The sequence below is a fragment of the Esox lucius genome, chromosome 13, assembly GCF_011004845.1.
Source record: "Esox lucius isolate fEsoLuc1 chromosome 13, fEsoLuc1.pri, whole genome shotgun sequence".
NCBI classification, from domain to species: domain Eukaryota; kingdom Metazoa; phylum Chordata; class Actinopteri; order Esociformes; family Esocidae; genus Esox; species Esox lucius.
The window spans coordinates 20,027,684-20,044,239 of NC_047581.1; the positions used below are offsets into that span (position 1 = coordinate 20,027,684).

The 16,556-nt window shown below is 38.7% G+C and overlaps 2 protein-coding genes across 20 annotated transcripts in view; both read left to right on the top strand.

The window, feature by feature from the left end:
* ank1a (ankyrin 1, erythrocytic a) overlaps positions 1 to 4,429 on the top strand; it is a 121,114-nt gene extending 116,685 nt beyond the window's left edge. For 13 of the 18 annotated variants that reach the window (XM_020052495.3, XM_020052496.3, XM_020052497.3 and 10 more), the window contains one exon: positions 291 to 4,029. In XM_020052495.3, the coding sequence (XP_019908054.2) occupies positions 291 to 410 (120 nt within the window). In that variant the 3' untranslated portion in view covers positions 411 to 4,029. The other 5 variants (XM_013136768.4, XM_013136774.4, XM_013136775.4 and 2 more) reach the window with 1 other exon arrangement.
* Positions 4,430 to 9,271: 4,842 nt separating this feature from the next.
* Positions 9,272 to 16,556, top strand: eif4ebp1 (eukaryotic translation initiation factor 4E binding protein 1). Of its 2 annotated transcripts, none has more exons than XM_010898875.5 (3): positions 9,272 to 9,699; positions 14,206 to 14,295; positions 16,045 to 16,556. In XM_010898875.5, exons 1-3 carry the CDS (start codon positions 9,564 to 9,566, stop codon positions 16,074 to 16,076), a joined length of 258 nt encoding a protein of 85 aa, XP_010897177.1. In that variant the 5' UTR covers positions 9,272 to 9,563; the 3' UTR covers positions 16,077 to 16,556. The 2 variants fall into 2 exon arrangements, with proteins under 2 accessions (XP_010897177.1, NP_001291038.1); NM_001304109.1 differs by having other exon boundaries at positions 9,293 to 9,699; positions 14,113 to 14,295; positions 16,045 to 16,549.

Below are 16,556 nucleotides of genomic sequence, written 5' to 3' on the forward strand. Positions count from 1 at the left end.
TGACTGACCCACTGGGACACCTGTGTTTAACCCTGCCTCTCTGTCTGGATTAAATAGATCTAATGATGGAACAGTTATTCAGAACTAATGATATTTAACTCATTCTAGTACTGAGGTGCAAACTGACATTGTGGATTAGTACTGAACTAATACTGTATCATTCAGCTTCAAAGCAACTGCCGTGCGTTCAGTTGCTACAGTATGCCTGCTGGGGGGTAATGATTTAGTATATTCACGTTTAATGTTGAAACTTTGGAGTCCAGTTAAAAGGTAATATTTCCCATCTCCAGAAGTATCCCAACTTTGGAGGAAGTGTCCTGACTCAGCTTTTCCTTTCTATGAAGTTCCTGTCTTGCCATCTTGATGGACCATCTTGCCGATTACCTTCTAAATGTTCTTTCAGAAAATAATAAAATAGATTATTTTATTGGACCTCCTGATCTACTTAACTTACAGCTTTATGAAATATTATAAACTTGGTGGTTTGAGCCCTGTATGTTGATTGTCTGAAAGCTGTGGTATATCACTCCATCGTATGACAAAAACATACATTTATAAGTACAGTTTAATACATCGCAGCTAAGGGTGTCTCCACGTTGCATCATATATAACGACAGCCCTTAGCCATGGTACATCGAAGATACAACAACTTCTCAGTCTTGATTGCTTCTATATACCTTTTTTATTGTGTAGTTTTCTACTAAATTGGAGTCAATATTACTGTGTAGTGTTCAGGTGTAGGGGAATATCATTGTGTTGGTGTTATTTTGTAGTGTTCAGTTGTAGAGTATAATTTTGTCTGTATTATTGTGCAGCGTTCAGCTGTAGAGGAGTATCACTGTGTCAGTGTTACTGTGTAGTGTTCAGCTGTAGAGGAGTATCATTGTGTTGGTATTATTGTGTAGTGTTCAGCTGTTGAGGAGCATCACTGTGTCAGTGTTACTGTGTAGTGTTCAGCTGTAGAGGAGTATCATTGTGTTGGTATTATTGTGTAGTGTTCAGCTGTTGAGGAGTATCACTGTGTCAGTGTTACTGTGTAGTGTTCAGCTGTAGATGAGTATCATTGTGTTAGTGTTACTGTGTAGTGTTCAACTGTAGAGGAGTGTAATTGTGTTGGTATTCTTGAGTAGTGTTCAGCTGTAAAGGAGTATCATTGTTTCAGTATTAATGTGTAGTGTTCAGCTGTAGAGGAGTATCATTGTGTCAGTATTACTGTGTAGTGTTCAGCTGTAGAGGAGGATCATTGTGTCAGTATTACTGTGTAGTGTTCAGCTGTAGAGGAGTGTAATTGTGTTGGTAAGGTCAAAGTTGACAAAACAGTTATTCTTTTAAATGAATATATGGAGCAACTGTGTGTGTGTGTGTGAGTGAGAGGGCACCTACATAAGAAACACTGAAGAATGCAATAGTCCAGATTGCTGACATTTCAGATCAGAAACTATGTAATACCAAATATGGTCGACATTTTAAACCTTACTGTATTGAATTCTAAATAAAATATTACATAAACCTAACAAATTGATTTCAAATCAGGATTTTCAAACAAAACTAAAAAAAATGTACTTAAAATGAAAACAATTACAAACAACATAGAATTGATAATAACCAGAAAAGGAACCAGCCAGCACGCAATTAAAAGTTATAAATGTTGTTCCCTCAGCAGATTCAAACCCAGATATCCCATGTGAGATGCTGTGTATTTAACCACCACACCACGAAGATAAACATTTCCCAAATGTCAGTAACATCATGCCAAGTTTGAATACTTTGCTAGACACGTTTAGCATTGTTTTAAATTGATTAATGTTTTTTATTAAGTGTACCTTCACCACAAATAGCATCTATGAACTGTATGGCTTTTACCACCGGCCTTTTTAACATCTTATTAGCCACTAATATGCTTACTAGTATCTAGTAACTTAATACTCGTTTTAGTCATAAGAATTGAGCAACTGCTAGCAAGACTCAAGATTTCATTTCATGGCACAAAAACATTTGTTTTTCTTTGATTCCTGAATAACATTGACATCCGGCAAACAATATTTTTTGTAAACATTTTAAAACAAGACAAAAATCTAAAACAATTTGAAAATGACTGCAAAACATTTTCACCAGGCAACATAAGTCATTTCAATTCACCTACGTTCTTCCCTGCAGTTACTGCCTGTTTTTACAATACTCAGATTTTTGCTTTCACTGTTTGAATCTTTGCTTTTTCTAAACCTAAACCTATACATTAGTGCATGTTGTTTTACAAGGCTACACCGGCAGTTGAAACAGTCTAGCCCAGAATCGGAGTCTAGGCCTTTCTTTGTGCCATGGACTGGCAAAGCATTGTCTTTCCCCTGGGGACCATCTTATTTTAATTACCATTTCACTATAAACATGTTGAACTGTTTTAACATATTCATATTATGGTCCATCAAGTCATATCACTGGTGTTATTTGAAACAATTGTGTGATAAAAAATGTAATTGGGCCTTTAGGCCACTCAAATTAACACAACTAAATAACACAAAACAAATGTAAAAGTAAACTAAATATTATTGTGTACTGTGAAGTTATTAAATGCACACAACAGTGTAGTTGAAGTAAATTCAAAACGGTTGGCTGTTTATTATTCCCTTTGACTCACTCTAACATTGGTTTTCACAATTTATTTTATTTTTAATTTAATGCATGCGGTGTGAAAGTGACCCCATATAGTGATTACTACAATCACTTCTCACTTTGAAAAGACACATCTTGTCCAAACAGTTTAATTCTAAACAGACTATGACTTGGTAAAATCACATATAGCGCTCTCTACTAATATTGTAACCCTTGGTAAATAAGCAAAACAAAAACAAATCCCATAGGCATCCATCATTATGGAAAACACCAGAGAATAAAGTAATGATGGGTGACAAAAGTTGTTGAGCTGCACCAAATGGCTCAGTGTTTCAAAATGCCCGTTTCTACTGTAAGGGCTATAATTAAGATGTTTAAAGAGACACTGTTTAGAGTCCTGCCTCTAAACAATGACCCAACTTGACTTCCCTCACCAGATGAGACCGATATAGTGTCAGCTAGTCCAGGGAGGTTTAGGGTGGGAAGGATAGTACTGCGAGCATCTAAAGTTAATTTAAGTTACGTTTTAATTAAAGTTAAGTAGATTACAAGTCAATGCAAACTGAAAAATGGACTGGCAAGAATGTTTAAATGAGGATTATGTCAGTAATACATTTTGTAGAAACAGATTTGAAACATCATCTTCAAACAATAACTGCAGATATCTACTGGTAATTTTTGCTTGCATTTATGCTAGTAGAACAGTAGAAATCTTACATATTGCCCCTTTAAAGCAACTGGAGATGGAGGCGTGTCTATATTGATCCCATGCACAATGAGGAGGATGTTTCGAGGGGCCAAAGTTCTCCAAGGATTTATGTTTTTTGGGTCAGAAAATCTGATGTCCCTTACATAACCATGTGTTGTTTGTAAGGGTTGCCATCAAAAAGTATTTGCTGTCATCAAATAACAAACTCAAGCACCTGCAGTTTGCCATACATTTCAATGGGACCAGGGTCTATGGTGAGAAAAGACCACAATAGAGCTTTTTGGAAACAAACAACAGAGGTAGGTTTAGCATAGACAGAAAGATAGCCATGCCTAAAAGTACCTCATCCCCACTGTGAATTTCAAGTATGGTGGTGGATCCTTAAAGATGTGGGGCTGTTTTTCTTCCAAAGGCCCTGGACTACTTGTTAGGATACATGGTATCATTGAATTCATCAAGTACCAGCAGATATTAAATCATAACCTCACTGCTTCTGCCAGGACGCTTAAACTCGGCCGTGGTTGGATCTTCTAGCAGGACAATGATCCAAAGCACACCTCAAAATCAGCATGTGACAGATAGGCCTACTAACATATACAGATGGTTCTCTTGATATCTGCGCCCTGCATGCCAACCCAACAGGACCGTTTGGTCTCATTCTCCTCAGCCTGATGGGACCTTGACCTTGCACCACATTATACTCTGTTTCTTTTTTCCTCCAGGATTTAAGCTCCACAACAAAATCATCCTACTTAGACACATGACGGGCACCGGGTGAAAGAAAGAATGCACATGAAGAGGAAGAAAATGAAGGAGGAAAAGGAAGGGAGATCTGAACGACAAAACACCAAATCTGTAAAAACGATCAGAACGCACCAGAGAAGACATGGATTTACTTGTAGTTTTCATACTTTTTTTTTTAAAGAAACAATTAAAAAATCCACTACTAGGATATGAGCATGTTTTCGTATAAAACATAAACAAAACAGAGACAAAAAAACTAGCAACCAAAACATGCTTCCTGTAATATGTATCAGCATGAATGACTGCTGGCGCATGGCTTAACTGTCCTACTGGGGGTTATCAGGGTCGGGTGGGGCTTGGGTGGGGGTCGGGTGGGGCTTGGGTGGGGGTCGGGGACACTCCTTCAGGGATGGGGAGCCTTGATTGGGTGTATATCAGGGTGAATAAGTCCCTTTTCCAAATGAAACAGGGCAGAGTTATTGTGAAACTTCTGAAAAGGGAAACCAAAATATTCTGAATTATCTCTAGGCAACATGTCACTCTCCCCTCCATTTTTACATTGATCAGACTTCAAATCAACAAACAACATCACAGGTTTGGTTCAGACCTCCACTCTCCCACTGTCCCACTCCAGTAGCCCACACCTAGGATATTGCTGTTGTACTTACTACAGTATATGCACTGAAAAACTACGTGACTTAGCGTTACGTTTTCTTTTATTTCACAAAAACCCTGTGTGATACTGATGCTGCTGCTCTTTCAGACATCTAAACTATTCTTCTGCCCTGGTTTCCTTCTTTGGTTAACTATGCGTATATATATATAAAAATATATATACATCTTGAGATCTGTGTGGGTATGAGAAAAACAAAACAAGTATTGATGTCATTATGCCTGTTTTATCTGTCCGTTTCTGTGTGTGCAGTTATGTTACTTAGTGATTTTCATGTGCTCCCTCCACATGCTCCTGTCATCTCACCTCGAGGGCATTAATGGCTTCCAAGACATTTCATGGATCTTTGTGTTTTAGGAAGAGGAGTTTCTGTGTTGACTTGCCAACCAAACCCAGAGCCAACCTTCCTGTAGTGGTTTGTCTGCAGAGTTGATGTTATTGGAGCAAAGCTGGTGAAACCATGAGGAGTTAGAGTCCACAATTCCCCTCCCCTAATACATGTATGTAGCTATAGTCTCATTTTTCACAGGATTTCTGTCACCTTCATCTCCTGTATGTATTGAAGCCCATCCTCCCTGCCTTGCCTCATTCCCTTTTTATAGCCCTCAGTGTAGATGCAGCAGTCCTGTTCCTCTCAGTGTAGATGCAGCAGTCCTTTTCTTCACAGTGTAGATGCAGCAGTCCTTTTCCTCTCAGTGTAGATGCAGCAGTCCTTTTCTTCACAGTGTAGATGCAGCAGTCCTTTTCCTCTCAGTGTAGATGCAGCAGTCCTTTTCTTCACAGTGTAGATGCAGCAGTCCTGTTCCTCTCAGTGTAGATGCAGCAGTCCTGTTCCTCTCAGTGTAGATGCAGCAGTCCTGTTCCTCTCAGTGTAGATGCAGCAGTCCTGTTCCTCTCAGTGTAGATGCAGCAGTCCTTTTCTTCACAGTGTAGATGCAGCAGTCCTGTTCCTCTCAGTGTAGATGCAGCAGTCCTGTTCCTCTCAGTGTAGATGCAGCAGTCCTGTTCCTCTCAGTGTAGATGCAGCAGTCCTGTTCCTCTCAGTGTAGATGCAGCAGTCCTGTTCCTCTCCGTGTGGACGTTATGTAGTATTCCAGTGTCTGTGTGAAGTCACAGGATATATCCAAGAGAGGGCTGTCAGACCTGACATTGTTTTCAGCACCTGACATTTAACATGAATAAAGAGGTACCTTGACCACTACAGGTAATAATGTAGATCTGGTTAAGCTGGGTTCATTAGGGTCAGTCAGTTAGCATCTCCTCTGAGATTTGAAGGTTTTGGGATTGCAAGTGTTGTTCGTTTTGTTGGCAACTGTCAGTAGTGTAGCAAAGACAACCAGCCACCAATCACTGTGATAAGAAACTATCTTGACCCCACAACTGTGAACTCACACAACCCTATCCCAAACCTGTCTCCTCTCGCCACCTCATATTTGTTCACCCCTATGCTGTTTCCCATCAAAAAAGTATTGTTTGATGTTTGTTTAAAGGAAAGCAATAACTTTGGTCACTTGGAACATTTCTTTATGTAAATGTACGTGTGTTTATTTTTGTGTGTGTGGGTGGTTTGATTACACTGATCGTAGTACAGGAACCTCCAGAGCATGGGCGTGTCCTTACTATGATGTACTGTTGGACTAGGAGAGATGCCGGAGCCCCAGTCATGCACCAGCTATCAATCTGACCAGGATGGAACCAAATGTGTCTCCATTTTGGTTTTGTAATGTAGACAAGACAGCAAGTTAGTGGACTTAGTTACTGGTTGAGTTTATTGCAGAGTTCTTGTTTCAAATGTTTTCTCCATGTCCCAACAGCGTTTGGTGTTTGGTTGGGGTGGCAAGGAATAGGACTTCATACCAGCCATTCCCTGAGTTTTATGCAAACCATCTAATGTCAAACTGTCAGACTCATCAAGGGAAAGTGGTAATGCTGAAAAACAGCTAAACGTGTCACCTTGTTGATTTAAGCCTTAATTAGATTACTGTGTATTTCTTTAGGGGGAAGTTCTAACGTGTGTTTGTGTGTGTGTGGTGGTGTGTGCGTGTGCCCTACAAGTATACAGGGTGTGTGTAATGAGTCCGCTGATTGTAAGTACAATAGAGCCTAGCATGGTACAGCACTGTTTACTATTGACAAATGACAGTGTATGGTTGAGGGAGGTGAATTGGCATGTGTTTAAAAAAGTCATATGACACTTGATACTATTGGTTGATATTACTCCGAGGCTCTCTAGTCCCTAACCTAATTTGTGCACACTTTGTTTACAGTAGATTTACCTCAGTAACAGGAGCAGACTGGAACCAAAAATCATCACAGGCATTTCTAACACACCAGCCCATTTTTTTGATTATTTAAATATAGTCCCAATGGACTATATTTTTTTTAATGAGGCACCCATTATTAGCCTTCAATATAATTTTTTTAATGGACAAAGAAAATGTCGACAGAATCACCAGGCTAAAATGGAGCAGCACATTTGGCCTTTGCCAAAAATGCCAGATGACCAGTCTGCCCCTGCTCACTACAGTATATAATCCTGCATCCCTTAGTTCAGAGGTAATACATCATTTTGGCGTTGTAGATGATTTTACATTGGTTGTATGTCGGAGTAAAACATTTCCCAAACAGGCCTGAGCAGAGGTATTCAGCCCTTTAGTCAGGGCACACCTGATTATACTTGTCAGCTAATCATTAAGCCCTTGATTACTGAATCAGGTGTGCCTGTTTAGGGCTACAAAATATTGTGAAATGTGAGGAAAGAGTTGAAGACCTAGGTTCCAGAGAGTATGAACAAACTCTCTGCAATAATAATATACATATATGAATGTCCAGTCCAGTCCCCTGCTTCAACAGCCTTTTTAGCCACAGATTATGAATGTACAGTGTTGCTCTGTAGATATTAGTTGAGTAGGTAGGCTAGATGTCAGGCTGTTGAGCCTATCTATGAAACTCAGGATCTGTTGTTAAGATACTGTAAATCAAACATTTGTCATATGAACCCATCCATGCCTCAACCCAATGAGAGAACAATTGAGTGAAAGAAAACAAATATTCAGCTCAGGTTTCAGTTTTGAGAGATTTTATCATCTATCTGCATCGTTAAAATACTTCACCTTATGACCCCAGGTTGACTGGGTCAAAGCAATGGGGGCAACAGAGAGAGGTATGGTGATGCCAAAGTGGAGTGCCTCCATTTGACAACATAAGGTTGGCTCGGTAAGAGCTTTAGGAAGGCCACTCGTACTGTACATACATTATACATTCATTATGCTTCTTAGTTTTGTTTCTGTATCTGGTTATATGTGTGTACATCCAGTCTCTACGTCTGGTTGTAACGTGGTTGGGGTTGAAGACTGGGAAGGTGGTGTGGTTGACAGTGAAAGCAGACCTGATGTGAGGTGGATCTGTTTGGGTAGAGGGTTATTTAGACAACTCCCTTAGATGATATGTTGGCTTCACCGGCTAGGCAATTTAAATGACAAGCTTTTTTCCTCAACAACACCCACCCTCATTCCATCCCTGCTCCCTGAAACCAAAAAGAGATTGAGACAGTTACTAGGCTTCTTTCACACAGTGACAGGTTGAGCGGAGGCGTCAAGGAGAAGAAGTGGATAAAACTTCTCACTATGAAGGCAACAACATAAACCAAGTTCATGCAAAAATATTAACTGTTGCAAAAACTAGAGAACACATGTATACTCTTTTAGAATGGATTGAAGACATTATTAATGCAATAGTATATTACTCAATACTAAGGAATGCAACTGCGCACATGCACAGAAAATGTTTTTAATATAAATAAAATATATATATATAAAATATATGAAAATATATATTTACTTAGAATGCTATGCACCCTTACTTGTCAACAGGATTATAGTTATGTTATGGATGTACTTTAGCACCATAGCTACCCAGAGACTGTTGGGTTATGGGTAATGCCTGCACCCTGGGGAACATAGGGGCCTTGTGGGTATTTTAACTGGTTTTGTTTGCTTTTTTTATTGTTATGGAGAGCTGAAATATGAAAAAGAATATATACATGTACAAGCCTTTTAATCAAATGAAACCCGAAGACATATATACACAATTGACCCCTGTACACCAGCTCAAATCATTTACAAAATTAATAAAGAAATGAAATGTCCTTCTGTTGTGTGTATGACTTTGTGTAAGAGTGGTCATGTATTACTGTGTTGATTTTTACATGAACAATACCAATATATTTCACCAAAGGGCAGTGTAATCTATGTTTGCATATCTTGACACATTGTATTTTCATTAAATTCATTATGTAAGTCATGAGCATGACTTTATGTCAGAATAATGAAATCAGCCTTCCCATTCATTGCATTCATCGTCCCAACTAAAACATTTGTATTATTTGAAGAAACATTTTATAATTCCGTTTTATATCAGTTTGGGCCTAGCTTTTAATATTTAGAAGTTTCAGAACATTGACGTGAACGTAACAACACCATCCACCAGTGGAGGGCGGTAATGTAAATTATTTGCTTGGAGTTCTGTTCAACTCTTCTTTCTTGTCTGTGGTGTTCAGGGTGAGAGTGGAACGTGTGTTTCAATAAACCTGGTCTGTGGCTGTTGTTGGTGTGCTTGTTGGATGTGTGGTCAGTTTAGACATATACATGATTATTTTCTCTTATTATGACAAAGGAACGTTATTTTTATTTAAAGCTCTAATTTGCTAGCGACCAAAACCTGAGGAAGAGACAGTTGGTTTGCTTTGTTTTTAAGGTTAAGCATCTTTAGTTAGCAAGCTAAGTTGTCTAATTTGCAGATATTAGCAAACGTTCCAGTGTTTTGAAGATGTCTACGGGCTGTCAGAAGACTACTGTTAGTAAGGCCATTCCGACCAGACGGGTGACCATAAATGACGCGGCGCACATGCCTCATGACTACTCCACAACCCCCGGAGGAACTCTGTTCAGCACCACCCCTGGAGGTAGTTTAAGAGTCGTTAGCTAGCCTCTGTTATAGCAATGTAATATGCATATGGATGTATAGCTAGCTAACTTTAAGGGACATACTTCTAGCCTGATTACTTACCTAATGTGCCCAGACTCAAACCTCGATTTGATGGGTGATCAAATCTTTGGACAAAGCAGGACACATGGTTACAACTCATTATTTAACAGGCTTGTGTTGTAATATTTTAAACTGACAACTCTTTTTTTTCTATGCTCATTCTTCATCGCATTGCATCGCAGGGGTTATGTTTTCTTCATCCGGCATGCCATTATTTGCAAGATCAGCTTGTTTGGATAACCACAGTGTGTTCGTGTACTACCATAATCAAAATGCTTGTAACTTGTCTTCCACTTGCTCTGAACAAACAGCTAGAAGTAATAATAACTTACGGTAGACATTTATTACATAAAGTGTCATCAGAAAGATTTTATTAAGTTATAGATTTCATTCATAATTGATTACTTTTTTTGCCGTCTACCCACAATACCCCATAATGACAAAGCAAAAACACGTTTTTTTTTTAAATGTTCAAAATAAAAAACGGGAAAAAATAATATACGTAAGTATTCGGTAAACACTTTATTCTGTTCTCCGTAGAAATTCCTTTGTCCGGAAGTAACTCTTGCTTTAAGTCTTGTGCACTGGATCAGGGTTTCTTCGAGGAGCTACCTGTATTTTGCTCCATTTATACTTTCCTCAGTTCTGACCAGTTGCCCAGTTCCTACTGTTGTCAAGCGTCCCTTTTCAAATAATTGGCACACATTTCTAAAGTCGTGTTTTCGCTTAGTCATTATGGGGTATTTTGTGTTTGATTTATGGTAACAAATATTTAATAAATTACTAATGAACTCTTTTACAACAAAATGTGGAGATCGTAGCCTGAGTACTTTTGGAAAGTACAGTGTCATGCGAGATTGTCACTTGTTTTTGATTAATTATTTATCCTTACAAGTTTGCTAGTTAGTTTTGCTAGCTAGTTGGAAGTTTTGGTTTGGTTATTGGTTGACATCCACAGGCATATCAAATGATTGCAAATTATCCATACATGTTAATTATCAGAAATGTTAATTCACATGATGAATTTCCATCTTAGGTTAAAATTAACCGGACTAGAATAGATTAGATTACAATGATTAATAGTAATTCCCCCTAATTGACATTAACAATTTTCAGCTTTTTCCAAGAGAAAATTATTTATGACTGGCTTTTATTAAATGTCTTGTGTTAAGCGCACTTGTTCTATTCCTTGGATGCAACACTTAACACAGTCCCTTTTAAATTGTTTGTTGCACGTAAAGCATGCAGGTACAGTAGACAAGCCACATTTCGAAATGAAGGAAACGGACATTATCTGAAAAGTATTGGACATATTTTGGACACTGCATGCCATTTAGCTATTACTATGTAGCCTAGGACCAGGGTCATTTCCTGACAGGAGCAAGATTGTATGTTGTTTGAGTTTGGGGACCCCCCCAATCCCAAACAACATTTTATTGTGTGTAACTCAGTTGGGGTCTCAACTTAATAATGCATTTTCTCTTGTCAGTCACTCGATTAACTGACAATTGGCTGTTTTTATGTTGTCGTTGGTAGTCTGTTTTAACATAGTAGTATTTTTTGCCCTAACCTGACCATCAAGGGGAAGAAAAACAATTTTCTTTAGGTGTGGGGGGGGTACCAAACCAAATTTCACATTTCTCTGGCCCCAAAAGACCAGAGCTGGCCCTGGCTAGGACACTGTTGCCTGTCATGTGATGTTTTCACAGCATGTTTAAACAAGGCCTTTCACTTCCTCCCTCTTGGTCACAGCTGCAGCGTTGGTGGTGGCGTTCCACCCTGATTCAGAGATGATTAACGCATTAGCAGAACCTGCCAGATCATGTTGCAGTTTCTTATCTTTCAGCAGAGGCATGAGCCAACTATCAAACTCTTAAGATTGCGTCCCGCAAAGCACAATATTGATTTCTTTGACACAGGGCCTGACATTGGGGGTGCACCCCTAGTCCAGTCACTTCTCGACGGTGGTTTTCACACCGGTTTGGTGCACTTGCCCATTTGGTTTGTACAGCCTGGTGTGAACATTGCACTTGAAAGCCCACTCAACAGTGAGTCGTGAGCCGGACAGTCTCTGTCCCATTCCATTTGTACCTGTACTTTGCTGCAGGTTTATCCACATTTTGGATAAACAAAGTAAATACGTTTTGTACAATGACAAACCAGAGTTACACTACTGCAGGTTGTTTGACTGCAATAATTGAATCTAATGCATTCCGTGCCATAAGTTAAAATCTCTAAAACATTCTGTGAGTAGCAATGAGTTGACAAGAGCAAACAGGGCATTTAACAGAAACCAGCTACACTGGGAATGTTGGCTATCACCTAAGGAATATCCAAGACTATTGAATGAATGTCTGTTCACAGACAAAATAAAAGTAACAAAATGAAGTTTGGGACACAAGTTACACTTTTTGAAAATCAAAGATGGCATCCAAAGATAATCACTGAAGAATCTTATGTGGTCATTCTTCTGCATGTCTGCTGAGGTGTGTCTGATTGGGCTACTTGTCAGTAGCATGTAGGGAATTGTGGGACAAAAAGCAGCTGACTGATATACTTTGCCTTGAACTGTCCTTTGGTATGTGTATTTCACGGACTGTACTTTGGCCCGACGGACACAGATGACATTACAAACGGATTCATAAAATCCCTGCATTTTATTTGTTGTATTGGTTTTTTGAAGCATTTGACCAATGAGCAAAAGGTTGGTATTTGAAATCCCTGAGCTGGCAAGGTCTATCCTTCAGTAAGATTGTTAACCCAAATATGGCCTATGTTAAGTTGTTCTAAAAAAGAACATCTGCTAAATGACTAAAACGTGCATAAAACCGCCAGAAAATAAATCCACATTTGTAGTCACTAAGACTCAAATAGAATCAAATGGTGCAGTGTGGAGAAAACTACTTTGAATCACAGTTTAACTGTATTTTCATTTGGCCTGTGGTCACCATTCACTCCAATCCCTGTAATATATCCAGAACAGCACAAGGTATTGAGGAGCTATTTTAATTGTTTTCAATGGTCCTTTACCCATTTTCCATCTTCTAGTAACACAGGCACAGTTCACATCCCACTGGCTCCAACACAGGCACAGTTCACATCAAACAGGCTCCAAAACAGGCTACAGTTCACATCCAACAGGCTCCTAAACAGGCCACAGTTTACATTCCACTGGCTCCAACACAGGCTACAAATCACATTTGTAGCCTGTTTGTGTTGGAACAATGATACAGTGTAGCCTTAACAATGCTAGCAAATGGAACAGGCTACAATTCTGAATGTTGAACAACTGTTTCCTTTTATGTAGCTATTGGCTACATTGTTTAAGTCATGTGAGCTGAGCTTAGATTCCTCTCTTCTCTAGAGCAATTAACATGAATCAGAATTCTTCCTTGCATTTTTTAATACATGGGGACTTAATATTGAAAATGATATGAAGCCTATACTCTCTTTCTCCACAGGGGGAAAAAATGATTAAGAAGTTGATATATTGACTCAGCCTAAACGTTGACAATTTGAACATGACAAATTCTATGCAGCCTTTATATATGAATGAAAGGACAATACGATTATATCCACTGTTTGCTTTCAAAAGGCATAACTACATTAGTTAACACCAAACTGTGTAATAAAAAAAATTTCAGTCATGCCCAGAACAGAAGTGCTAGTTATTAGGCCAGTGACTTGTTAGAAAGTACAACACTTGTAGAACGTTCCAATAACTAAGCCAAGAAAACACAAATGGTTTCTTTACTGACCAGGGCAGACCAGTGTTCCTCATTCTTGCTTAACTGTCTGGCTAGTTAATTAGTTGGTACCAAACAACATCGCTCAAAATGGGATTTTTCACTTACCTGGCAAATGACGGTCTGCTCTGTCATTCCTCTCCTTAACTCAGTGAAACAAATATTAATTAGCTCCCCTACAACATGTCAATTACAGACATTTGGTTTTAAAGGCTAACAAGGGCATGAACAATTATCAACCTGCACCTTCTTTTTACACTAAAAACAGACAACAGGTGGGCCTTTGGTGGTTCATCCATGACATTAATGAATAGCTCTCCCTAGCCAGATACTGCTATAGTCCTTCTGTATTTGTAAAAGTACATTTTCACCAGAAAATCTGTATATCCTATGAATCTTTTTGTTGTTTGTAATACAGTTTAGAGCAGTTATTGTTGCCAAAAATCAAACTACCTGCAAGCTTTAAACCAATTATGACAACACAGAGTGCCAAACAGAGTGATTGTGCTCCAATGTACAATCTCCAGGTACATTTGTTATATTTACATGCATGTATTACTGATCATATCATATCTTTCCCTCAGGTACAAGAATTATCTATGATCGAAAGTTCCTGTTGGAGTGCCGCAGCTCACCGCTGTCTAGGACTCCCCCGTGTACTCTGATTGACATTCCAGGGGTCACCAGTCCACCTTTCAAACACATCAACAATGCCCATACCGGAGAACCACTCAACAACAACACTGCACCGGCTGAAAAGAGCACTGGTAATTTCCATTCAGGTCAACTCTTTACTCCTAACTAAGGCATGACTGGAAAAATTATATCCCAGAAAACAGTCAGAAAAATATGTTAAAGGGCCATTTCACAATAGCATAACTGCTTGATGTACCAATCACTAATGTTAGCAATGATACACCTGTGTCATAAAAACACATTTATCCCCTCAACACAATGTTGTGAATTTGAATCTTGTGGTAGAATCTACTTCCTCTGTATTGGTCTGCATATAACCACCAAGTTCCAGAATTCATAGCAAACAGACACCAGCTCACTAATAGAATGGTGATTGGATTAACCCTTTAATGGAATGGTATATTATTTAGTACATGGAATAACATGGCATTTTGAAATATACTAGAATCTACAACCCTGTTTACAAAAAACCCTGTTTACAAAAAACCCTGTTTACAAAAAACCCTGTTTACAACCCTGTCTGCGTAAAATTACAATTAAAACAGAATGTAATGATGTCCAACTCATGTATCCCTATATTTAATTAAAAATAGTACAAAGACAACATATCAAATGTTGAAACTGAGAAATGTTATTGTCTTGGGAAAAATATATGCATTTGATGCCATGTTTTAAAAAGATTGTGATGGGCATGTTTACCACTGTGTTGCATCACCTCTTCTTTTTACAACACTGTAAGCTGGGAACTGAGGAGACCAATTGCTGTAGTTTTGAAAGTTAAATGTTTTCCCATTCTTGCTTTGTATAGCATTTCAACTGCTCAACAGTTCGGGGTCTCCTTTGTCGTATTTTCCATTTCATAATGCACCAAATATTTTCAATGGGTGACAGGTTTGGACTGCAGGCATGCAAGTTTAGTACCCAGACTTTTTAGTATGGAGCTATGCTGTTATACATGCAGAATGTGGTTTGGCACTGTCTTGCTGAAATAAGCAAGGCCTTCCCTGAAAAAGACGTTATCTGGATGGCAGCCAATGTTGCTCCAAAACCTGTATATATTGTTCAACATTAATGGTGCCTTCACAGATGTGCAAGTCACCCGTGCCCTGTGCAATAATGCACACCCATACCATCACAGATGCTGGCTTTTGAACTGTGTGCAGATAAGAAGTTGGATGGTCCATCTCTTCTTTAGCCCAGAGGACACGCCGCCTATGATTCCCAAATCCATCCAATACTGGTTTTCGGCCTTGTCCCTGGCGTTCAGAGATATCTCTGAATTTTCTGAATCTTTTAATTATATTACATACCGTAGATGATGAGATCCCCAAACCCTTTGCAATTTTACGTTGGGAAACGCTAATATTAAATTGTTGCACTATTTGGTCTTTCACAGGGTGGTGAACCCCAGCCCATCTTTACTTCTGAAAGACTCATCCTCTCTGGAAGTCTCTTTATACAGTATACCCAATCATGTTACTGACCTGTTGCCAGTTGACCTAATTAGTTGTGTGATATTCCACCAGTTATTTATTTTTTTGCATTACACAACTTTTCCAGTCTTCTGTTGCCACTGTCCCAGCTTTTTTGAAATGTGTTGCTGGCCTCAAATCAAAGTGGGCATATATATTTAAAAAAACAATAATATTTCTCAGTTTCAACTGCGTCCCAATGTTTTTGGAAACAGGGTTTTAATATGGTTCTGGTCATTTAAGTTTCAATTAGGCCTGTTAACCCAGTATTTTCTGTCAGATTCTTCCAATATGTTACTATTTAGGGTAACTATGAAGTAAATTAACATGTTGTGTATGTTTGTGAAGGGGACGACGCACAGTTTGAAATGGACATCTAACTGGTGGAATAAGCATTCCAGAGGGAGGTGAACCACTTCACTTCCTACCATGACGCTTCAGACGAGGGACTTGGAGACACCAGTCAATGCCCTACAATATTGTCAGCATCTGTTTACACATCTGCCTATTAGTTTAAGTTTGTTAACTTTAAATATCAATATTATTGGTGAAATCTGCTCAAAGTAATTCAGGATTTTGAATGTTTTACTATCTTGAATCACCTCTGGTGCCTTTCTCTTGTGGAGCCAGCTGCAACACTGAAAGACTGATTCAGAGGAGTGGTAAAGAATAAGTATATTTTTTATTTTCATGCTTTAGGATTGTTTTGTCACTAATCATAATCACCTTCAAAATACTGTTTTGCAGATTTTCAAAGGAATGTAAAGCATGTTTTTGATGCTTTTGTTGCTGAAATTTTGAGACAGGAAAGTAAATGGTTTTGAAATGGTTTGTAAGAAGCAATAAAGCAAGGAAAAACA